General features: G+C 39.7%; 1 protein-coding gene across 6 annotated transcripts in view; it reads right to left on the reverse strand.

Moving 5' to 3' along the window:
• Positions 1-25,885, reverse strand: part of SIPA1L2 (signal induced proliferation associated 1 like 2) — a 236,073-nt gene that overhangs the window by 50,290 nt on the left and 159,898 nt on the right. For all 6 annotated transcript variants that reach the window (XM_058430755.1, XM_032136772.2, XM_058430754.1 and 3 more), the window contains 3 exons: positions 23,268-23,425; positions 16,725-17,301; positions 12,768-13,042 (listed from right to left, as the gene is read on the reverse strand). In XM_058430755.1, coding sequence (XP_058286738.1) covers positions 12,768-13,042; positions 16,725-17,301; positions 23,268-23,425 — 1,010 coding nt within the window. The remainder of the gene's footprint in view (positions 1-12,767; positions 13,043-16,724; positions 17,302-23,267; positions 23,426-25,885) is intronic.

The raw sequence follows: 25,885 nt of genomic DNA on the forward strand, positions 1-25,885 counted from the left end.
GTTACTCTCTTAAACTGGCATCACAGCTCCCTAAAAGGTCACAGACTAGACAGCTTTCCCATGTGCTCAAGTGATTAGTCAGGGACTTAAGACTCTTTAGCCTAAAATATATGATTTAAGTCAGCTATGACTAAGGTTCCCACCAATTGCACAGTGCAAGGCGTACTGTTAACTTGACCAAAGTCAGCCTGCAAAGCTAATTGGTGCAGTTCAGCAAGGACATGGGAAGACTAGATAAGTCTCAACTGTAGAATTCAATTTACCATGATGGCAAAGCAGTCAGCATCCCAAGCCAGTGCCTCTCCCTAGACATTCCAGAGTCAACATAAAACAACAACAACAACAACAACAACACTTCCTAATATTTGCCCTTTGAGAAATCTATTAGAACAAGGGATCACTCTGTTAAAAAGCAGAACTCCACCGTCACCGTGGTATAGTAAAAGTTTAAGCCTTTTCTGAAAATTATCACAACAGAACAAGGAGAACAAGAAACAGAAACAACCTCAACTGCCAACTGAATTTGGAGATCCCTGAAACTCTAATACACAGTATGTAAAGCTGGAGGTGAATGGAAGAAAGGTTATGGTTTAGCAGAGCAGAGGAAGGTGTGCAGAGGGAAAAATCAGTAGGAAGGAAGACCACTGTCCTTGCAGAACCCCAAAATGGTGCAGGGATGGGAAGCACCAAGCACTGCAGAAGGCCAAGTGAAAAGGGAGATTTAGGCACAGAAGTTACTTAGATAGGAGGAACAGGAGTTCGGCCCTGGGCCCTGAGGTCCACACAGCGCCTGGCCTAGTCAGGCAGTAGCCTATCCCCTACCACTGCGGGGCAACAGCAGTGGTTTTTAGAGAACAGAAAAGATGCAGTCAAGGGCATGAGGTGCAGAGGAGAACAGGGATGAAAATGACAAGCCTAAGGCAGAGATGAGACCCAGGGTCACTTCTCCTTCCTCCCAACTTGGCCTCAGAATGCTCACCACCCCACAGAGATCAAAGAAGATGGTTCTCTAGAGAAAAGACAAGCAGATGTAAACCATCCAGTCACTCTGCAGTGAAGCTCATGGAGCAACCAGATCGCTAAGAAGAGGAGGAACTTATGAGAGTTAAAATCAAACATTAAAAAATCCAGTAAGACAGTTGGAAGGTAAACTGAGAAATTCTCTCAAACAGTTATGACAGAGAAAAACTTAAGAAAACTGGCCAGGCGCGGTGGCTCATGCCTGTAATCCCAGCACTTTGGGAGGCTGAGGCGGGCAGATCACGAGGTCAGGAGATCGAGACCATCCTGGCTAACATGGTGAAACCGTGTCTCTACTAAAAATACAAAAAATTGGCCGGGTGCGGTGGCAGGCGTCTATGGTCCCAGCTACTCGGGAGGCTGAGGCAGGAGAATGGCGTGAACCCAAGAGGCGGAGCTTGCAGTGAGCCCAGATAGCGCCACTGCAGTCCGGCCTGGGTGAAAGAGCGAGACTCCGTCTCAAAAAAAAAAAAAAAAAAAGAAAACTGAAGTTCAATCTAAAAAGTCCAGCAACTACCAGACAGAGCTATCACAAAAGAGAAGAGAGAAAAAAAAGGGGGAAAAATTATTAGTATATGAACATTTCTAGAACTAAAAGATATGTAAAAGTGGATTAAAAGGTCCAGAGAATACCGAGCCCAGTGAATAAAAAATGGTACACATGAAAACACATCATTGAGGAATTCAGACTCCTGGGTTAAGGAAGTAAGCCTACGGTTCTGGGGACGGGGTGGGTGGGAGCCTAAGTGTCTAAGGACCTGGGCGTGGAATAATTCCATTCTTCTCAACAACAATACTAGAAGGTACAAAATATAACAAAGGAAATCCTTGTAAAATTCTGGGTGAAAGTGATTTCTAACTTGTCAAATCCATAGTACTTGGAGCTTGGGACAGAGAAAGAGAAAAAAATAAAAAACAACATCCTAACTTTTGGCTTGGGAAACCAAATTGATGGTAGTGTTAATAGAGAAGAGTGGACTGAATACATCCTCCTAAAGAAATCTTAACACCTGTTTATAGAATATGAGGTAGTGATTTCTCTGTGCATCAGTAAACGTTAGTTCTTATCCTTTATTTTAACTCTGTTTCCCTTCCTGAAAGTAAAATTCACCTCTCTTATTTAGTTTAAGTTACTCTGGATTTACTGAGCTTAACAGTTACATTATTGGTCAAACTGAGTAAATGCAAATTACATTGGGTTGCATTATTTTCTTATAAAATGCCAAGGCTCTAAAAGTTTTGTTCATGGATTTATATTGCTTCCAAGTGTTTTCCATTTATTAAGATACCACATCCCTAGGGCTACTGATTCATCCCCAGCCAAAGACCTAATCAGAAATCAAAGGTAAGATATGACAGTAGATAATAAAACATCAGAAAACCTACTCTTGTCCTCCACTCAAATCGATGCTCTAAGCATCAGTGGATGTTCAGGTGAACACCAGGCTTTGGTGTCTCACAGGTTCCAGCTGCCTGAGTAGTGCACATCAGGAACTGTAACTGACTACCATTGAAGTTAAAGATCCTAGAGTTATACATTGAATGAAAGGAACGTGAACCTTGAATCTTGTGAACCAAAAGGCAACTTTGCATTTCCAGTGCTTGTTTGGCCTTCAAGTTTGTTTGGTATGGTTTTTAAGAGGAAAAAAGAAAGAGAAGACAGATGGCTGAGTAGTGTGGCCTACTTAATTCACGCCCATAGACTGTAGTCTTTATAAGACACTATAATTTAGCTTGCGGCTTGGAAAGAAACATGTAATATAAATGCATAATCATGACTCATATTTTGAGAGAGTGCTGGCAAAAATCTGTGCAATCCATTAAGTTGAAGAGAGAATCTGGGTGGAATTATTTTATCTCCAACCTTGTGCAGAAAGTCACATAGGAAAGGTCTTTTAAAATACTAAGAATTGGCATTCTTTTGCTCTAATAAAAATTAGCTCTTCTCAAAAGAATGGTTTTATTTTAAAATCAAACTAATTTTGTTATTATGTGACACTTTTACAGCAACCACTCTTGTGAACTAGATTTTGCTTTGTTTACTTCTATGACTAAGGTGTGCCAAATTAGTACTACTGATATAAGCGATCATCAAACCTAGTCAAACTCAGTCCCGTTCCATATATATGAGAAATTCCTTAAAGGATGCATACAAAAAATTCAATCAATGTTTAGGGAAATGGGAAAAGGCATAAAAGAAGAATGACAAATGAGCCTGGAGAGGTCCTCATGCTGCAGTGCCCATCAGAAATGGATCTGTGTCCCCCTTGGCACGCATCCTCTCTCCCACTTGGGGGTTTTTAGCACAGGACACCAGGCAAGACACCCCAGCTCATCTGGAGTGTCAAACTTGGGGCTGCTGTGGATGGGGCACATGGCAAATATTTCGATGAGTTAAATAAAGGCTAACTGAAACCCGAACAGACCAAATGCCCAAAAACCTAGCACAAAAAGACATTTCTAAAAAAACAAGCTGCTCAACCGGTGTGTAACTACAACATTTTTAAAGACTTTTGCTTTCCTGCTACAGTAGAAAAATTCAGACCTCATTGATACACATGCTTGGCTTCCTCTTGACATACCAAATCAAGTCAATGGATGGAAATTGCATTTCTAGCTTCTGGCACATTCCTTACAGTTTGCTTGCCAACAGGAGATACTAAAAAACCTCAAGATAAGGCTGTGGGATCACTTTTATGTATGCATATTGATTTCCTCTTTGCTCCATAACAAATGTACACATCATCAACTTATGCTCCTAATTACCATGCCACGTAGGGATCAATACAAACTCAGCTCTGGGTTAAAAATAAGTGCAATTTTTCACATTTCTTGTCTAGCCAATAACTTTTTTGAGTCTATTCTCTCTTCTCTCTCAAAAACATACGCTGGAAGGCAAAACATTCTGTAGACCAAGAAGGTCATTGAAAATGTGTTAGTTAGTTAAAAATGTGGCATTATCAAACTGTAAGAATAACAAGTAATTCCATTAGATGGCATCCTCAGAGGATCTTTTATTTTGCTCCTGTATTCTAAAAACAGTACTACTTGTCCTTCTGAACTCACCATCGTGGACTTCCTGGGATGGCTTAATCCTGTAAAAGGGACACTCATTAACTTATTCATATTCATACTCATGGGCTTTCTCCCCTGCTTCCTGATGCCTAAAGCTAAGTTTTCTACCGGAAGACTTTTTGGTTACAGCTGCCACCACTTCCTGGCTTCCTGGACATGATCAGCAAAGAGGGGGTGTCCAATCTTGCTCACAGTTAACAGACACCATGGTCACTGCCAAGTACTGTAGTGTATGTGCCCCACAACTTCAGAGGCACCCAGGAAGGCCCCCAAGATGGCATCCACCCACCCAGGCCCATTCCTTTCCAACGACACCTTGGGTTTCTCGGAAGAACCTTCCATTTACCATCAATAATTTGGACACTGAAAGGTAGAATCCCTGCTGGCCAGGCTATGGACTTGGTTCTAAATCATGTCTTCAAACTCCGCAGGCTGACCATCAAGACCATCACCGTTTGAGTCTAGTCAAGCCATACGGTTTTTTCCATTTGTTCCCAACAGGAACCCTAGACACCAAACTATCTCCATTAAAGAGAGAGTTTGGGCTCTCGGCTCAAAACCCAGACATGACTATGTGTAGCTTAGAAATGTGACAACCTCTTAGACCCTCCTCTTGAAAACAGAATAGTAACAGCAGAGGGTGCATCAAGATTAAGTTACACAAAATATGTAAACTTCCTCAAGTGACAGCTTCAAAAGAAAGAAGTTCATTACAAGTAGACATTATTACTTCTGTTTCCACAAAAAGGGGGAAACCAACATTAAACTGCAAAAGGCACATACAATTTTATGAAAGTTCTAGATAACAGATGTTTATAGAGTTCTGGAATTTTAAAGTTTAACTTTCAAATTGAAAAAATCTTTAGAGCTGTAAAATTCCCTTCATCTACATTCATCTGTAGAACAATATATCATTATCCCATTATTTTATTCTTTTCATCTTACATGAAAGTAGGACACATGACTTTGTATTATGCTACTTTGAAACTAAGAAAGGGGAAGAGTCCTAAGGGAATGATGAGTAGCAAAACAAAACCAAAAAACCTAGAGAACCGAGAAAGTTCAAAGGGAAGAATGTATATTCTTATCAAAAAAAGAGAGGGCAGTTAGTTAGTTGGACCAGGTACCACAGACTGTGCAGCCACAGCTTCATCTAAGCCCATGAGTGGAACTTGCATTAAGTGGACTCTGAAATTCCCTATTGGTTTTACTTTACTTGGCTACATCACAGAGAACCTTTAAGTGAACCCAATAATCTAAGGAAAAGCCTTACAAAGTACTGCAATGCTATTCTTTAATTCCAATCCACCACCTTAGCGTGTGTAGCACTTTATAGTGTTCCACATACATCATTTAACTTTCACAAAAATTTGTGAGGTACAAAGAAAATCTCCATTTTTTCAGAAGAAGGGCTAGAGAGGTTGGAAAGATGATACAGCTAATCAGAGATAGGGTTCACAATGGAACTCAGGTCCTCTGACTCTAAGTTCAGGGCTCTTCCTAAAACACAGGGCTTTTTTTTTTTTTTTTGAAAACCATCCAAGAACAGTTAATGCAGCCTACGCTATGTCACATTTTTCAGCAGGTGCTAAAAGAATCTTTGGAAACAAAAGCCAATCCTCTAAAACAAATTAAATTTTTTTTAATATTATGCATTTTATAAAAGAATCCTTTTATAGCCCTAGGGATTAAAGTAGTCACTGATATTTTAATCATTTTAATGTCTGTTATGCTAATAGCCTACTAATAGCTAAAATACTCCAAATTATCCAACAAGGTGACAGGGGTAATTGATGCTCATTCACTTGAATCACAAACTCTTTCTGGTACATAAAAAAATCAAAGGCTTCCAACAGGGAGATAACCACATAGTATAACTTACTGTAAAGGTTAGGGCAGTGGCATACATGAAATAGGCACTAAATGAAATAGTAACTTGCTTTTCAACAAATTCCTTAATTTACAGATAGAGAGATACCCAGAATAGGTAGAAAAAAAGACATCTGAACCATAATCACACTTGACCAAGCCCTCTTATAAAGGTCAGGAATTGAAAAGGTGTTATATGAAAATAGGAAGTGAGGCTATCTGGCACTTACTAATTCATCAGCTTCCTTCCATCCTTTTCCTCCCTTACCAGAAGCAGACACAGGGGCAGATGGTATCTTTGTATCCCCAGTACCTGGCAGAGCCCCGGACAGAAGCTCAGCACGTTCTTGTCAAAATCAACTGCTTTGTTTCTTAGAAAGCTTGAGAGCAGGAATAACATTGCACTGTAATACTTCAAAATTATACAGAGAAGATTCTCAATAGCTAGCTATTTGATGCCTGATTTTTGAAGAATGTATTTCTATAGGGGAGAATATCCAATGGCTGTCCACTATGGTAGCCACAGTGTAACCTGCCAAGCATGCGATGGTTACTGGTCTAACACAATGCTCATGCTTTACCGCCATCCTCTGCATTCCTCTTACTGTGATGGTAATATCCCAACATTCAAAATGAAAAAGCACGTGGGCACTAAAGTGTAGATTATTACTTGGAGAGGGTGACAGCGTTTTCTACACTACTCTGAGACATTTATTATTAGGTAGTAAGTTGTTGCTATAGTTTGAGAAAAATCACTTTTCAATAGCCAAAATATGAATAAGTACTACTGCATTTTAGAAAGCCAGAAAGACTAAAAGGAGTCCTTGAAAGTCAGATTACATCTGTCCTATCCGTTTTAACAGCCCCAGTGCTCAGCACAGTTCCTGGCACAAGCTAGTTAAGAGTGAGTGAGTGAATGAATGAATGAATGAATGAGTGAATGCAAGGCAATCTACCTTAAATTCCATAATCCTATGTTCTTACTTTAGGGAGTGAGAGAACAATCTGAATGTTATATTGGAGGAACTGGCCAGAGGACTCAGAATAGTGATTGTACTTTAGGTTACCTTTGTTCTATATTGTTTTCACATTTCACATCAAAATTCAATACTGGAGGGTCCATAAGACAATACTAGACATAACTAATTTTTATTATCCATACAAATAAGTTGGAACTCGAATATAAAAAGCTCACTTGAGACACATGCACGCATATGTTCACTGCAGCACTATAACAACAAAGACATGGAATCAACGTCAATGTTCAACAGTGGTCTGGATAAAGAAAATGTGGTGGGCCGGGCGTGGTGGCTCACGCCTGTAATCCCAGCACTTTGGGAGGCTGAGGCGGGCGGATCACGAGGTCAGGAGATTGAGACCATCCTGGCTAACACGGTGAAACACCGTCTCTACTAAAAACACAAAAAATTAGCCGGGCATGGTGGCGGGTGCCTGTAGTCCCAGCTATGCGGGAGGCTGAGGCAGGAGAATGGCGTGAACCCGGGAGGCGAGCTTGCAGTGAGCTGGAGCTTACAGTGAGCGGAGATCGCGCCACTGCACTCCAGCCTGGGTGACAGAGTGAGACTCCGTCTCAAAACAAACAAAAAAAACAAAAAACAACAAAAAAAGAAAGTGTGGTGCACATACACCATGGAATACTACACAGCCATAAAAAAGAATGAAACCATGTCTTTGCAGCAACACGGGTGGAGCTGGAGGCCATTATCCTAAGCAAATTAACATGGAACAGAAAACCAAATGCTGTCATGTTCTTGCTTACAAGCGGGAGTTAAACATTGAGTATACATGGACACAAAGAAAGGAACAATAGACACCGGGGCCTATTGAGGGTGAAGGATGACAGAAGGGTGAGGATGGAAAAACTGCCTGCTGGGTAGTATGCTGACTGCCTGGGTGACAAAATTATCTGCCCACCAAACCCCCATGACACATAATTTACCCACCTAACACACCTGCACATGTACCCCTTGAACCTAAAAGCTGGGAAGAAAAAAAAGTCTGCTTTGTAATGAATAATAAATGGGATAAAGCATGGAAAAAAAATTAAAAAAAAAAAGAAAGCTCGCTTGAGTCCAGACTTCAGCCCACCGTTTATTTTATATATGTATGTGTGTAGATATACATATAAAAATAGAAACTGTTAAACTGACAAAATTGAGTTTTCCTTCTATTTCCATATTCTTCTCTCTGCATACTTCAGGGATTTGAATGATCAGGCAACAGACAGCAAAACAGGAGATGAGAACATAAAGTTTTAATTTTTATAGAATGATGAGAGAATAATAATTTAGACTCATGATAACATGAGAAAATTTCCACTGTGTTGCATTTTATAGAAAAATGCCTTGGATAGTATGTCAACAAAGTATGAAAAAAAATCACACAAAACAGAAGCACTGCAGCAAGGAATTTCATTTCCATTTTTATTGGACATATTTACTAAATTCACTCACATTATATAACAACTCATGCATAATTCTGATGAGTTGTGACTTCCTTTACAGCCGCCTTTTAGGTTGATATGATTTCCTTCAAATGACACTGACAGACTGTCAGTCACCTTTGAAGGCCAGAGGCCAGGGCCATACCAGTGGCTGTAAATTATCCCTTGCAAAAACAAGAAAGATCTTAATTAAGCATTTCTGGCCTCAGCAACTCTTCATCTTTGCCACAGAGACTGTCTGCTTGAGAAACACCCTGGTTCCCCTTTCAAACCTCATTTCCATTTGAAGAGTACTATTCCCAAACTGCTTCTTGCCACTCATTCCCAATGTATATGAATTCACTCCAGGATCCAATCCCAGCACGAGATCAGTTAATAAGTGTCCCTCAAGGGGGATTCTCCCTGCTCAGTGTTCCCTGCAACTCCACAAGGAAAACTAAAAATGGCTCCGACTTCCCTTCACACTGAGGGACAAGCTAGACTGTCACCTCCCTTAGGCTGGCAAATGGGACTTCAAAACACAGGTGGCTTTAGATTGAACATAAATACTTTTCTGGGATTTCAAAACACAGGTGGCTCTGGATTCAACATATTAATAAATACTTTTCCTACTAAAGACTGCATTTAATCCAGCAGCTTCTGAGTCAAAACCAAACACCTTTTGACCTGAGGACAAGAGACACTGTCTATTAAATGACAGGCTGCTCATGCTGACCACAGGAGCAGCTGGGCTCCCATGTCAAATGATTTTCTCAGTGATATTCTGGTAGGAAAATACGGGAGTTGATAAATGGCAAAAATGAACTGAAGCATTTTTCACAACATTTATGAGACTAAAATATCTAATAATTCCTTAATTTGGCCATTTTTGTAGTCTTCATAGTGTTTATGTTAAAAACGACTGTAAAAATGTATATGTATATATACACACATACACACAGAAACACACACATGCATATACATGCCCATTTAAATAATATTTCTCCTCCCTCACAAGCACTAAGAGTCAATTTGAGAAAGTTGGAGGGAATTTTCTATGCTGCAAGTCAAACGTATAGCTTTAGCTTGAGGCACATCCTGGTATGTGTTGCTATATGGTTAACAGTACTAAAGGATGTTTGATTTAAAGGGATTGTATTTTAAATTTTAAAAGGAGTGAAGTGCTACCCATGTCCCCTTAGCCCCTCCTCTACAGTTTCTTAACAAATCTAATAATGCAGAAGGCTAAACGTGCTGAGCGCAAGGGTGAAACTGAAAATGACATTTCATACTTACACTTGTGGTCTAAAGCAAAGGGCTGGTATTGCAAGAGTGGTATCTGGTTATGAGAGGTTGTCTGACAACACCAAGCACTTTTATCAGGGCACCCAGACAGTTGCAGGCAGAAAACAAATCAAAACTAACAAAAATGTGGATTTAAAAATTTACAAATTCAGATTCACAGAAAATTGGAAAACTGAATTGAAAGAGTTTTAAATGATACAGGCTAGGCTTAAAGCCTTCATGACCTGCAGAAATGTGGGTGATGGGTGTGCCAATTTTGGAACATTGCTACTAGGCAAATAGCTAATTCTAATCCTTCTGGCTAAGGTTAAAAGACAGTTACTACAGATTGATCGGGGAAAAACCCCCTGTATGTTTAGGGAATGACATTAATGAGACTCCTAGGAGGCAAGGGCAAAATCTTTAAATAAATATCTTGCCTAGTTCAAATAAGATAATTTGCATTAAAAACAAAGAATTAATTATGTGTAGACCAAGGCAGATAACTGGCTCCTTAGAGGAAAAACATGTCCTTGGATAAAAAGGTAACAGCTGCTGGAACTTTTAAATTGTAGTTTTTGTTTGTTTTAGCTGAAAAACAGTTCAATATTTCGTAGAAAATTCTATCCTCCTAAATTATATTTCTAAATACCAAATATCATGACAACTTTACCATTTTTATTAAACAGATCTCGTGAAAGCTTTAAAAATTTCTTCCTAACAGTAGACCAAAACTAAAAATAGGCAAGAAATGTTATTTTTTAACCCAAAGGAAGCGCAAGGTAACATTTTTGTCCAATTCTATAGTAATCGGCTGCTAGGACAGATAAAAGACTTGATACAAAGGCAGATAAAAGACTGATTGTTATCAGTAATTAAAAACCTATATTTCTACTAAGGAAGACAGAAATCTTACTGTATGAAAAAATTTCTAACAAATGCTGGAAAATTTACTATAAAATAATTTTACATATACAGTACTTTAGCTTTTAAGGCCTAAAGGATTTGCCTTTTGTTATTTCCAAGACTCATTTTTAATAAATTAATTTTTTATTTTCTTCAGACTCATAGTAGTACATGTGTTTCATGCAACTCTGGAAAAGCAGATAGATTCAACCAGGCAGAATCAGGCAAGGCAAAAGAAATGTCTTAACATGGGACTGATACTCTACAGAGAAATCTTAGTTTCTTAAATCCTTATTTTATAAACATACTGGGCAAATACAGGAAACAAGGCCACAGAAAGTGAGGCTGGAGGCAAATGGTAAGATAACTAATAGAGAAAGATTTTTGCAAGACTTTGCACATTAACCATAGAGGAAGACAGTGTAAGTGGCTTTTTTTTCCTAAAAGGAGATCACGGTTTAGCTGATCTATCCAATGTGGCAGCCATTAGCAACACGTGGCCAATTAAATATAAATTAATTAAAAGGAAAAATTCGTTTCCTAAGTTGCACTACAGTTCATGTACATAACAGCCACATGTGGTTTGTGGCTACTGCTCTGAACAGTACAGACACAGATCACTGTAGGAAGTGCTAATGGAGAGTGCTGGCTTAAAGGATGAAGAAAGGAGATAGAGAAAGGAGACAGCATGCCCTATGTTACTAAGTCCAGAAAGTAGACCCAACAATCTTACTATCTTTGGATAACAAGAATTTCTTTTTTCATATCAAAGAAATTAAAATCAATATGCTAAAGTTTTATTTATTATTATTATTTGAGATGCAGTCTCACTCTGCCACCCACGCTGGAGTACAGAGGCACGATCTCGGCTCACTGCAGCCTCAACCTCCCAGGCTCAAGGGAACCTCCTACCTTCCCCTCCTGAGTAGCTGGGAGTATAGGTGCACACTACCGCACCTGGCTAATTTTTGTATTTTTTGAAGAGATGGGTTTTTGCCATGTTGCCCAGGCTGGTCTCAAACTCCTGGGCTCAAGCGATCTGCCCACTTCGACCTCCCAATGTGCTGGGATTACAGGTGTGAGCCATAGCGCCCAGCCTGCAGTTTTATTTTTTTAAATTAAATGTGTGGCGTATTTACACTCGAAGGTTCTAAGTGCTTTACATACATTATTTTATTTCATCTTCATTGAAATCATAGGAAGTGGGCAATATAATAATCCCATCTTATAGAGAGTAAGTGAGACTTAGAGAGAGTGTGTGAGTTGCCCCAGGCCACACAGCAAATTCCTGGATTCCAAGCATACTTTGTCTCTCAAAAGCCAGAGCTCTTAAGGCTGCCTGTAGGAACTCCATTTGGGAATGAAGATAGAGGGAAGGTGCTCTAGATACTACCACCAGTCATGCATAAACACAAGTAGTGGGCCACAGCCTCAATAAATGGCTCCTTCTTAATTAGCATTCTTTCTCCTTTTGGCCTGATATTTTATGTTGGGCATGATTATTTTCTATTAGTAATGTAACAGTATTGCTTTCTAACCCCATTCTTATCCCAGCCCTCCACCTATCCGCCTCTGAACCTTCCAAGTCTAGCCATTCCTTTTCATCTATTTCTCCTGACAGTTTATGATAACGCCCTGAACCAGTTCAACATCTCTCAAGCTTCAATTGAGAATGGAGTATTTACCACACAGAGTACATGTGCTGTTCCAACATTCTTTCATATCTACAACTATAGGTCTATTAAATATTTTTTAAATAATCAATGACTTCATGTCATGGGAAGAAATTCTGACTGAATAGTTAAGTATTTAATGTGCTCAAGGCTGAGCTGTGATGCGGAATTATTTCCTCTTAGATATAAGAGGTCCAGGGGAACCAGGCAGGTGCTCTTCCCCTTAGTTCAGAATAGCTCAGCTTTAATGTAGTCAATGTCCCATTAAAATGCTTAGCAAATTATTTTTTATCATCTATTACATATTTTAAAACTCCTTTTCAACTCCTCGAATGAGTGACATTCCAACAACATGGTACAAATGAGTGACATCCCAAAACATTGTACAAAGACGCACTTGACTGCATTTTCTGAGGACCTTGCAGGAGCACTGAGGACAGCCACCTGCTACAGAGGCAAAGGAGGAGTGAGCATTACTTGGGCCTCCCACACCTTACCTTCGGGGCGAGCCGTCATCATGGGGCTGGATGATGACCACCTTCACAGTCACAGAAGTACGGAGCAGGTCGATCATCTGCTCATGGGTCAGAGTGGCCACGGCTACTTTGCAGATCTCCACGAGGCGGCTCCCTTGGCGAAGGCCAGCCTTCCAGGCAAAGCCAAAAGGTTCCACATCTGCGACAATTCCTTCAAAATTCACATGGAAGCCAAGCTGGCCCAGCCCATTCCTCCTCAGGGTCATTTCCACAGTCTCGCAGCCTCTCGTCACTATCTACGGGGGAAGGAGACTGTTAGAGATGCCCTTCCTGCCCAAGCTGACATGGGGCTCTACCAAAGGTGCATGTATGGGCCTCCATGCCAGCCCTCTCCCTTGGGCCCTCGCAGCCCAGTCCGTCTCTCTCTGCCTTTTCCTCAAACTGTCCAAGTGACAAGACAAGGACACATTTAAGTTCAGAGCTGATCACAATTAACATTTGCATCAAGTGCAAAGAAAATAACAGAAGCACAACAATGGTTTCATTATTCATTCTAAGTCATATCTGTTCTTGAAACAGGTGTCCTGCTTTCTTAGATGTCACTGACCCAGAGCTTGAGAGCTTCAGATGGGCTCAGATAATTCCCCTTTTTCCTTTACTATGTAAATTGACTTGGCTTTTAAGCATATAAATCCCATCGTCCTAGATGGATTTTTGCAATGGAAAACCTGTAAAGACTTTGGGGACCATTACAAGTTTCAACCAGCAAGCACTAAAAACCATTAGACAATTTATTCATACCAAACAAAGAAAAACACCCCAAAGCGCTTGAAAGCTAATGCTTAAGAGCCCACTCTGAGGTTCAGGAAGGGCAATGGCAGAAAGTCAGAGCTTTAGGAAAACTCTTAATGTTCTCTACATACCAGCCCTGGGGATATACTGCGGAGTGTTCTGTCCCCTAGGGTCCTTCTCTTGAGGACAGACAATTGCCTGTGCTTGCCTGAGTGGTGAGGACCATTCAGATCCATGGTGGGGGCAGGCCAGCCAGACTCCTTGGCCATCTGTTCACAAGGCAAGTGTGTAGGATGGTGCTCTGGCAGGCAGCAGAAAGACCCTCTGTGCCTATGGGCTGCCTCTCCTCCACTGGGCCTTTCCCCTGGGGGCTGAGGGCAGCCCCAAGCAGTGGAAGCCTCAGTGTATGTACCTTACTCAAGAGTGAGAGAGAGTCAACAGCAGTTCCACAAAAAGGAACATGAAAGAAGAATGGTGGTTTGCATCCCACTTGGTACATTAAAGCACCGCTAATGCAGCCCTCAAAAGCACTCACTGAGCATAGTTTACATGCAATGAAAGAAAAACATGGGCTCATTAAGTATCATCTGATGACTATGACCTCACCTATCTGTGGGAATTTCAAGATGGGAGGTATCATACTCCTATCCCCAAAAGCCCAGAGGCAATGTATGAAGTTTCAGTTTAATGAACACTCCATTTCTATGAAACATGCACTGACTACATAGATACCTATTTAATAAGACCTATGACAGTAAGTACAGCTGTGGGACTGGGGCTGGTTCATGTATCACCACTGTGTCTGACGTTCCCATGGTTACCACAAGTGCACACAATGCCAATCAGCTTTTCCCAGACAGGCATAACAGTTCACAACTCAGCAAAATGCGGAAAGGGGATTGCTGGTTTTAGTTAGTGATGACGTTTTAGAATATTGACGTTTCTAAAGTCATGAACTGAAGTAACTTAAAACTTGAAGTAGTTCTGTAATATGCGCAACACAAATAAATTTTGTTCACTTCTTTTTCAACTTTGTTCTAAGCAATCCTATCAAAAGACGACACATAACACGTACCCAGCCTTCTTTCAAACATCAATGCGATTATCAGGTGAAGTTTCTCATCCATGTATCAGGCTGAAGAGTTATTGGCTGAGCCTTTCCAGAGTCCTCCAGCTCTGGCTCTTCTGCTCATTTCCTTCAATCACCTGCCACCTCCCCTACTTTGTCTTTTTGCTATTCTTTATCCCCTCTGTTTATTGCTTCCTAACATCCCCAAAGTCTGAAGGAAGGTATCCTCCATGTATTTGGACTTCCTCACATACTTCTTCCATGGACCCAATTATCACACAAAGATTGTAGTCTCCTAGCCAGGACTGGCTATGTAATTTGTGGGGCCCCATGAAAAATGAAAATGCAAGGCTCCTTATGAAAAAATTATTAAGAATTTCAAGATGGCAATGGCAGAGCATTCAACCAAGCATGAACTCTTCTGAGAGCGGGTCCCTGTGTGACTGCACGGGTTGCACATCCGTGAAGTGAGCCCTGCCTGGCCCTCTAGGAACAAACTCTCATTCCTCTCCTGTACTGTTACCTGCAAGACAGACACCTTTAGCTCCACTTTCCACCACCTGAGAATGGATACTGAGTTAACCATGCCAAACGGGCAGGCATTCCCAACATCTCCACTATGACTGCATTCTTCTCTTTCTTCCCATTTCTGTTACTACCACTCTAGATCAACCCTTACGATCTAATCCCTTCAACAGTCTTTGGTTTGGCTTGTTTCCAAAAGCTCATGTTGCAAGTCATTCTAGACACAGAATATAATTCCTAAAATATATTTGTAATATTGTGCATCCTGGTCACACTGACAGTACACTTTTCTAGGAAAATAGGATGGGGTCCATGGAATAGCAAATGTATAAGAGCCCATGTGTAAATATCCAGGGAAAGTACATTTTCGTGGCTGGTGAAGTGGTATTTGTGTCTATTTTCAGAAGCACAGATTATAATGATTTGGTGGATATGCTAAAAAGAAGTATTTGCAATTAGCAAAAGCACAATGCATCCAGAGACTCATCAGTATAACTCAAGTCAATTCTCTAGGTATATAAATGAATCATTTACTTAATCACCCCAAACTCTTATCTAGGCTTGCTCACGTATACCTGATAATACTGTTGAACACACTGAGGCCCTTTACTGTAAACAGAGTCCACAAATAATGAAATTACTTTTCCAAGGCTAGCAGATACTGCCCTGATTTTACCTTCTCTTATACATGGTCTCTAATAACAAAACGGAGGAAATATTTTTGGTGGGAGGAAAGGGGGCAAGAAATGGATATAATTTCTCCTTTTTTATGATCCATAGTGAACTAAACCTTTTCTAATTAAAAAAAAAATTACATCCCTCTTGGGGGAAGATTTACACACAAGAAATTCTATTGTCAAACATGTTTTTTCTTAAATTACCAAAAATAAAAACTGGAAATAGTTTGATTTATTCTTATTACTTTATTTTATATGCTCAAACTAAAATCTAATTCTTACTTTGTTAAAATTGGGAGCAGAAATAGGACTACTGAACACCACGGATAAAATATAAGGGTTTTGCACTAAAAATCACATATATGAAAATCTTTTTTAAGTCTAACTTTTTAAAAGCCTTTCTAAATTAATGCGTAATTCTGAAAAACTCCCTTAAGAAACTGTGGCTCTAAGATTAATAATATATTTAATCTGGCACACTAAACAAAAATACCTGCTGTATAAACATGCAAGGGTGAAAATGCAAATAGGACTCATCATTCATACAGTCAACGGCAATTCTGTTGTTAATTACCCACTGGGAAGGTATGTTATGTCAGCCTCCATAAACAGACATTCTACCTAGACACTTCTGTTTTTCCTTCAAATGCTACTAAAACACATCTCAATGTTCTCTTTTGCAGGTTGGCTTAACTTTTCTTTTCCAATTGATTTATGATGGTTGCTTCTCCACTGTTTATGTATTCAACAACTCCCCAAAAGGACCCAGCATTTAAAATTAAGCTCTGTATCTGTAAGAAATAGTAATGCATTCCCTAATTGGTATAATCATGGTAGCAGTTCCCCAGTGAAAGTTATTTTGAATCTGGAATTGAAAACATAAGGATGGTGGGAAAATAGAAAACATGTACTTACTACTAATCGCTGAACAATTTCCCTGATGTCTTCAGCACAGTTGTCAACCGAGGACAGGAGGACACATTCTCCTCTTTCGTAAAACACTTTGATACTCACTAATCCAGATGTCCACCCAATAACATCCCTGCAGGAACAGTTAAATACAACATTCTTGGAATCCTTTTCAATCAACATGATGAATTCATTGGAAATCCCGAGAAGACATTCGATGTCAGCAGCCTGGCCGAAGTCCCGTGCTATCACATGCCACATGATGGCTCCAATGCTAAACAAGTGGGCATCCTTCCTTGGCTTTACTTTCTCCTTTTTCTTTGCACCCAGTGTAATGAAGCTGAACTTCACAGAGGTATCCACAGTGGCGGTTGTGACAAAGTTCTCCGCCAGATCTTTCAAGTACTCTTGCCTCGTTCGAGTGGCCATTGCTCGAAACTTTTCTGATTTATGGGCTGCATTTTCTGCGTTGATTACTTTGGCTAAAAGGAAGTCCCGGAACACGGCTGACTTTGGAAAAGTTACACCTTTGGGAATCGGTGGGCCAAATGGTGGCACATCTTTTGATCTGGAAACTCCAACACTAAGGAAGTAAAAACAGAAACAAAATGAGATGAGCTATGATACTATAATATGTATCTTTCCGAATTTGGCATGCATATATTTATATATGTGTGTGTGTATATATATGTGTGTGTGTGTGTGTGTGTGTGTATGTTATACTTTCAACTTAACTGGTCTATTTTGCAGGTTCTTGTTCTCCTAATTTCTGGATACCCAGGGTTTGTTGTTGTTGTTGTTTAAGCAAAATGTTTTAAACTTAGTAGACAGGAGGTGTAATGGGCTGAATTATGTCCCTCTCAAAATCCACATGTTGACAAGATAACCCATAGTTCCTGGGAATGTGACGCAATCTGGAGAAAGGACCCTTAAGGAGGTGACTGAGTTAACTGAAGCCATTAGGATGGGCCCTAATCCAACTGACTGGTGTCCTTGTAAGAGGAGAAAATTTGGGCTTACAAAGAGACACCAGTGATGTATGCACACAGAAAGAAGACCATGTGAAGACACAAGGAGAAGACGGCCATCCATAAGCCAAGGGGAGAGGTCTCAGGAGAAACCAACCCTTGCTGACACCTCGATCTTAGACTTCCAGCCTCCAGAACTCTGAGAAAATAAAAGTCTGCTGTTTAAGCCACCTACCCTGTGGCATTAGTACAGCAGTGCTACCAAACTAATATAGGGGGTAACACATCCACAGCGTATGGAATAAGCAGGTTGGCACTCTATAACTCTGTGGGGCTGGTTATCACTGGGAAAAACAGTAACACTTCTGACCAAAGTGGGTTTAGCCCAAGTTAGCTGCATGGGATTCAGTGACATGGGACAGATGATCATACTTACAAGAGCCAAAAATTTTAAGTGTCACTTTTTTAAAGGAAATGCTCACTTTACTTGATCACATTTTGAAAATCTAAATGAAGGTTTTCTGGGAGCAAAGTTTTAAGAGATCTCAGGGACTGAAGAGATCAAATGTATAGTGTTAATAACGAGCATCGTAATCTATTAAAACCAATAACGCTCCCCTACATCAGAGAGTTGCTTTAGTTAGCTCATATCCTTCTCTGCATAAGATAAATTATAGAGTGGACTAATGAATTAACAAAGGAAGGATTAGCCGGGCGCAGTGGCTCAACACCTATAATCCCAGCACTTTGGGAGGCCGAGGTGGGTGGATCACGAGGTCAGGAGATGGAGACCATCCTGGCTAACACGGTGAAACCCCGTCTCTACTAAAAATACAAAAAAATTAGCCGGGCGTGGTGGCGGGCGCCTGTAGTCTCAGCTACTTGGGAGGCTGAGGAAGGAGAATGGCATGAACCTCAGAGGCGGAGCTTGCAGTGAGCCGAGATCACACCACTGCACTCCAGCCTGGGTGACAAAGCAAGACTCTGTCTCAAAAACAAAAACCAAAACAAAAACAGAGGAAGGATTAAGACGAGTAAGTGAATGAATGGATCCTGTATCACTGGCAGCACTGAGAGCGCCCCAATTACTGAGTAGCTACCACAGACCTGAAATCTGTACTAATCCCACATCTGCCCAGGCTGATGTCAGAGTAAAGAAAGGAAGCAATCTTTGTTTTGTTTTCATCATTGTGGAAAATTCTAAAAAAGGTAAATTAAGGAATAAAAACATTCCCTCCAAATTTGTTCTGTCAGATGCAAACTCCTCTTCTGAAATGTGGTTGGTTAGACTTTAGAAAAATCGCAAGCTCTCTCACTTGTGCTTTAATCTGCAACCTCTTCAGCAGAGTTAACCACCTGTAGCGGCAAGACAGACAGCTGGCTAGATGTGGCCTTCACTGATATGAAAGGGAAGGAATGACTGCTTTGCTTTGAGACAGATACACCAAACTCATCAATAGCACCTAGTGGTGCTTTATGGTAGTATACATACTACACCAGAGGGTATGTGTGTGTGGGAACTTGACTTATGTGCTTAAATGAAGGGAAGGTCCTTAAAAACATCACAGAGGTTGACGCTGCCAGGGATCTACATCAGGTGTGGGCCATTTTCCCCTCAGCACCATCCTCAGGATGGCCATTCTAGACTGGGAATTAATTTATCCCCCACAATCCCCCATGTTAACTCTGGGAGAGTGGTCCTAAAGCTACCTGTTTGGACTTGTGATTAGTCTAACCACACACCCTGTGGCTTCTCTTCTCTACACTGTCAATGAGCTCAAAGGGTCTCTCTGTGCACTGCAACCTGCCCTGCAAATATTAGGTATGATAAACCAATGTATCACCGCTCCTAAATTTGGTTCTCTCTTCCAACAACGAGCATAGATTTCTAGCAGTATTTTACCCATGGAATGCTGAGGCGGTCAAATGTCATCTGGCACTCTAGTGCATTACTTCTTTGCATTAACTCTGTAGATCTCATGCTACCCTCTGACTGCAGCTTGCATGCACTTAAGCTACAATGTCAGGGGAAATTTCTTGTATCTAAGTATGCTCCACTGTGGTGTCACATAGTGAATAAGAGAGACATGGTGACTCCATTATACATTACAGAAATTCTTTTTGTATCCAATTATAGACCCTAATATCTAATTGTAGATTCTCTCTACAATGTATGCCATATTCTTGTTCAATAAACTGTATTCTTGCACATCTCAAAGTTGTACAAGAAAAGCAGCAGAATGTAAGCATGGCTATTCCATGATTGCTATGATATTCTGGGTATGGGAATCAATTAGAGACCCTTGGTTACAAAAGCTCATAGGATCCTTAACATTTCAGGTAAAGTCAAGTTCAGAAGAAATATTCTTTTGCCAGATTCAGATAATTCCCAATGTGTGGAAACAAGAACTTGTATCAGAGCTCCTTATTTCACCCAAATGACTCGATAGCATTTATTAATGATTTAGGAGCCTTAGATATTTAAGGCCCCTCCAGCAAAAGCAAACATAGAAAGATAAGCATTCCTTAATATACACATGAAAGGGTTTTAATAAGGCCTGCTGGCCAAAGGACAATAAAGAAAGGTGTGAGGAGCAAATTGGAGTCAGGTAACTCCTGGAGTCAGGGAATCTAGCTCTACCACCTCCTGAGTGACTGAGCTTACTACATTAATCCTTCAGTGCCTCCCTGCCCTCATCTGTAAAATGGAGGGTAAAATAGTATCATACCCAAAAGCCCATTGTAAGGATGACAGAAAATAATGCATGTAAAGCTTTTATTACCCAAATTGTTGCTGTTACTGTCACTATTACTATCATAGTTGTTGTTTTAATAAATGATTTAACCCTGTCACCTAATTTTTGTCAGATGTTACATATTAAATTTTCTAAAAAATGGTAGTCATCATTTTCTGTAGATATCTCTCCACTTTTAATTCACTCTTAGCTACCAAGCCTTTTCTCATTCCGTTACTGAGCATTTTGCAAAGAGTTTATCGTGGAAAGTACATAAAAACATTAAATCCCTGAAAGTTAGCTTAACATTGGCTACAAATTAAGAGTCTTTTGTAAAGAAATAGGCAATTTGTTACGTCTGCTTTTTAAATATTTTCAGGCTAAAAGCGAGATGTTTCATGGGGCTTTGGGGGTGTTGCCTCATTTCTCCTAGTTCCAGCGGACCCAGCATAACTGCTCGAGCATTCTGCTGCGCTCATGGGGGAGGCCTGACTCCCTCTGTAGGGTGGGAGTGTGGTCTTCTGTTCAGGCAGGTACACCTGACAGGCTGCACGATTTTCATTAGAGAAGGTGATCTCAACCGCACAGCCCCTTCTGACAGCTGTAAGGCCTATGAATTGGCATTGGTACTGTGGGTCCGCGTCAGCAAGAATACGCTGCCACTCACCACCCGCACAAAGCTCAGGAGAAAAACAGCTTTCACGGGAGCTTGCCACTCTGGATTAGAACATAGCAGACTTTAAGAAAACTGCAGAGCTGGACTATATCATTTCCTTAGAAATTATTTTAATAAATTTATTTCTCCATTGGAATATTTAGAGGAGTATCACAGGAAACAGACCAAAATAAGGTGTTTTTAGAAAATGTGGGCATGCCAACCTTATTCCATAGATAGAGTAAGGATAGCTTCATAAAATGTTATGGAATTCATGTGACTACAGGATTACTCAAGATTATTATTGATTCTTTAAGAAATACTAGTGAAGTTTTTAAGCAAGATCAACGAAGCTGATGAGGCACTTCCAAAAATGTTAGGCACTTGAACTGATGTTACATTTGAATCTCATTAGTAAAGGTTAATTTAGTAATAACAATGTGGTTTCTTAAAAACCAGTGACTCCATCTCTGAATGATTGGCATATGGTATCTTTATTACCGAAAAAATAATGCAATGTACTTTGTTTATATGTAAGAGATCTCTGTGGTGTTTTCAAAAACATTAATTAAATACATTCAAAACATTTAATTAGATTCAAAAACATTTATTTCTTTTAGGTTTTCTGGTTTTAATTAAACAACTCAGATTTTTAATTAAACTGAGTTGTTTAATTAAAACCAGAAAACCTAAAAGAAATAAATTGAACAGGTATTGCCTATCTTTACAATTGTTTGTGCTAATGAACTAGCTCATGATATAAGCATAAAGATAGCAAGTAATTTAAAATACTCAATTTGACCTAAAAATAGCCACCCATCAAATAACACCAAATACAATACAATAAAGCCTTATACTTCAGTTTTCCCAATCCATTAGGAAGGTTCATTTTATTCTTCAGAATTACCATGTGCTGGATGAGGTCCCAGGAAGAAAAGGCCAACTCACCAGGTTTGTACCAATATTATCTATTTTAAGCCTATCATTTGTATAGAGGAGATACCATATTCTTTCAAATATCACTTTTAAAAAGTAGTTCTGAGCATTTAGGCCAGTGGTCTTAAACCCAGATGTGTGTAAGAATGACTATGGAGGAAAGTATAGAGATGCCAGGTGTACTGCATTAGAACACAGCACAGTAGAGCCATAGACTAGGGCTATGTTTAAAAAGGCGACTGGGAGGTAAAATGCAGGGTAAGAACTGCTGGTTTTCAGACTTTGTTCTAAGATGGCTTGGGCATCTGTAGGGTGAGATGTAAAATGGCAACTTCTCACATACAGACTAATTTCTCTTTTGCCTTTAGGAAGCAAGCTCTGTAGTCTTCACTTTCTTACAAGGAATAGTCATGTCTCTGAACTAGGCCCAGTGGGCAGCTGAATTGGCAACTACTGTTTTAAGATGATAAATGAAAATAACCTTGGATGAATGTCAGGAACTCCAATAGGTGTTTTACATAATTTAAGCTATTTATTCATCATAACAACATACTGAGGTAGGTACTATCATTACCATTATCTTCAATTTTAAGATGAGGAATCAAATGTTAAGAAAAATAAAGTAAGCCACACAAAGCCCTATGATAAGTGGTAAAGCTGGTTTCAAACTCTGGTCAAAGACCCATTGTTTTACCAATACCCCACATGATATGATCATTTGGCTGCAGTTATTTCCCAAGACAGAGTCTGGGAGTAGTGGTTAAGTATAAAGCAGGCCTTGTCAGAGCCAGTCTTGGGATTCCAAGGCACGCATGTGGCCGTTTGAAGTCACCCAACAAGTGTCAACTCCTTGTTTCAGCAGCCCTGCAAAGATCCAAGATCTTTGATGAAAAGAAATGTTTTACTGCCATAATACTTACTTCTCCTAGATAAGCACTTAACCAGCCACTTCATCTAACTCAGAGGAGGATACCAATTAAGCTATTGATTCTGGCTCAAGTTTTTAGGAGAAAAACAGAGGAAATGTGTAATCCACCATTTTAAAGTGCTAATTTCACTTTTTTTTGAAAAAGTGCATTTCACTTTTTCAAGGGGGTAAAATGGGAAAAAGGCAATTATTTCTTACAGAAAGTGTCTGAGTAATTAGAAAATCACAAAGTTGGAAATAATAATTGTCAAACAAAGATATTTTTGGGAAAAGACGCCCTGTTGAAATAAACCTGGGAGAACGGTAGATCAGGGATGACTGACTCACCTATAACACACATTTTCGGTACATGGATTATGCACTTTGACTATGACAAAGACATGCTGAAAGTGAGACCGGATGCTTTTTGGAGTAAAAGGAAGTGCGCCAGGCTCCTGGAAGACGATGGTGACGATGTCATTTCCTATGTGCCTTTTCCTCAGCAGCTGTGGTCAAGAAAGTGAAGTTACAAGTAAGTTTTTCTTTAAAACAAAATATATATATACAATTCACTCATCTTTCAATTTGAAGGAGTGATTTTAAAAAAGCACAGTCATTCTTTGGAAGTCAGTGCTCCTAAATTTGGCATAGAAAAAGCAAAACGGGCTTCATCTAAAAGACCAGTGGAAAGAAAAGCCTAAATATTTAAGTTTATCTCTTTTATTTTAAAATTCAATTTGTACTCTCTCCCCTTTTTGTCTTTATCCAGCTCCTCTTTTTCAACCCCTAAAATAATAGCACATTAGAGCTCACAATGCTTTAAGAAATGTTGTAGTTTAAGCTCTAGAAGACAAAGTCCAAGAGAGGGTACAGGTTTGCTGAAAGGTCCTACACTATCACACCGGCGGGCCTCAGCTTGTATCCTGTGCTCCCACAGTAAAGTAACGTGCATTTCTGCAACAAAAATACAGAACACTGTCATTTTGGTGGGCAATAATACAAACCAATTAACTGAACCCTGGCCATTTAAAATGCAATTCAGAAACACAGAATTCCACTGGATTAATAACCAGAAGCCCAATCATTCGTAATTTCATAAATCACAAATCTGGCAGGGGGAAGGACGCTCAGAGCAGTAACACTTGACCAACGCCTTTACTTTTGATGTTCCTTCTGCCAAGAACGCCCCCTTCCCTCCAGGTTTCTCCCAGACAACGCAGTTGTCTCTGTAGATCCAACCTCATCTGAAAGAAACTTCCTATTTCCCAGGCCTATTTCTATCACACTGGTTGTTGTACTGTCTCCTAATGGTTGGTTTACTTCTTCTGCATCAGGTCATAACCTTCATGAGGGCACAGAAGTGTCATACTGACTTTCAGTTTCCTAGTTTCTAATGGTGTGCCAGGCAAAGGAGGTACCCAATACACATTTGTTTAACAAATAAATAATCCAAATATACATTTACTGACACATCACATTATGCATTAAAATTGTGACCACTTCTTTCCTATGAACACATGCCAATAAATCCACATAAAGGCACTCTGAAAGCTTATGCAAGTGAAGGCATAGATCTGTGCTCTCAAAGTTTGTGATCTTCAGTTTTAATACATAAAACAATCCTTACACAACTTGGTGATGTCATTGCTGGAATGTGACAATCTCAGATAGTAAATCTCTTTTTACTAGCAATATGAAAGACCACGACCTTACCCTTAAATTTATTTGGCACCTACAGTGCATATTCCACGTAAAGACCATTAAGTTCAACTTTTAAAGCCTTTTAAACTCAGATACAAAAAGGATCTCATTGTCAGGTCCCTGACTTGTGATTTAGCATGATAAAAGGCCTGGAAAAGTGGGAATGAAATGTTCGTTCTTTCAGAGTTTTCTACAGGCCAGTTAAATTGCTGATTCATATGCTGAGAAATTCCTACTTAAATCCCCATGGTCAAAGTTATAAACACACAAAAATCATCTTACTGTCTAAGTTTGGAAACATACATTAATACATCATAATACAGACCCAATGAGCCACTTCATTTAAATATGTAGTTTTTAAAAAGTTTGCTGGATATTTAAAATGTGCCATTTCAAATGCATGTAAATAATCAGTGAAAACTATCTTTGGCAAGGACACTCTTTACTCTTTTCTCCAAAAATTGAAATACATGATTCATATGTATTGTAATGAGACAAGGAAAAATCAGGAATAGTTTTTAAAAATATGCCCATCATTGTGTTAAATGTATCTGTAGACTACAAAACACAGCAGTTCACACTCTACTTTATTCAATGCCCTTGAAACACAGGAATTCTCAGACTGTCAAAAGATGCAGCTCACTTTGGCCAAGGCCAGGCAGTGAGTTCAGCGCCTCCTACTTCCCGAGTGATTGCTGGTGTGTCTTCATGTTGGCCAGCCCTCTCAATTAAACACAGGGTGCAGGGAAGGCCTTGTTAGTCAGTGCTTCATGGCTGTTGAGACAGCAACAGCAAATTGCACAGTTATTCCTATCCAATTTATTTTCTTCCTGAAGGAAGATGCTGGGTCTGATTCTATACTTCACCACAGGACTATTTAAAGCACAAGTTAAAGTCTGGTTACCTTGACAACATGCCAAACCACTGTTGTCCCTTTCTAGACACATTCTTTTGCTTTGTAAAATGGGCCAAAAAATGTTTTCAAAAGTCTAGTTAATTTAACCATGGCCACATAATACACTTTGTAGGAAAAAAATAAACCACTGGGGGCGGGAGCAAGAAGATTCATTAGGAAGGGTAAAATCTAAAGCTCTTTGAAGGAGACTAAAATAAGAAAAATGAACACTATCCTTTAATAGGATGCTTGAACTTGCTTCAGAGACTAAAGAAAGTATCTAGAAAATTAACAGAAATCTTAATCATTTTTCTGTTTTAGGACTTTGTCAAACATGAAATAAATAATTTCTTGAACTTGTTAAAGGCAA

Source organism: Hylobates moloch, unplaced genomic scaffold, assembly GCF_009828535.3.
Source record: "Hylobates moloch isolate HMO894 unplaced genomic scaffold, HMol_V3 SCAFFOLD_18, whole genome shotgun sequence".
Classification (NCBI taxonomy): Eukaryota; Metazoa; Chordata; class Mammalia; order Primates; family Hylobatidae; genus Hylobates; species Hylobates moloch.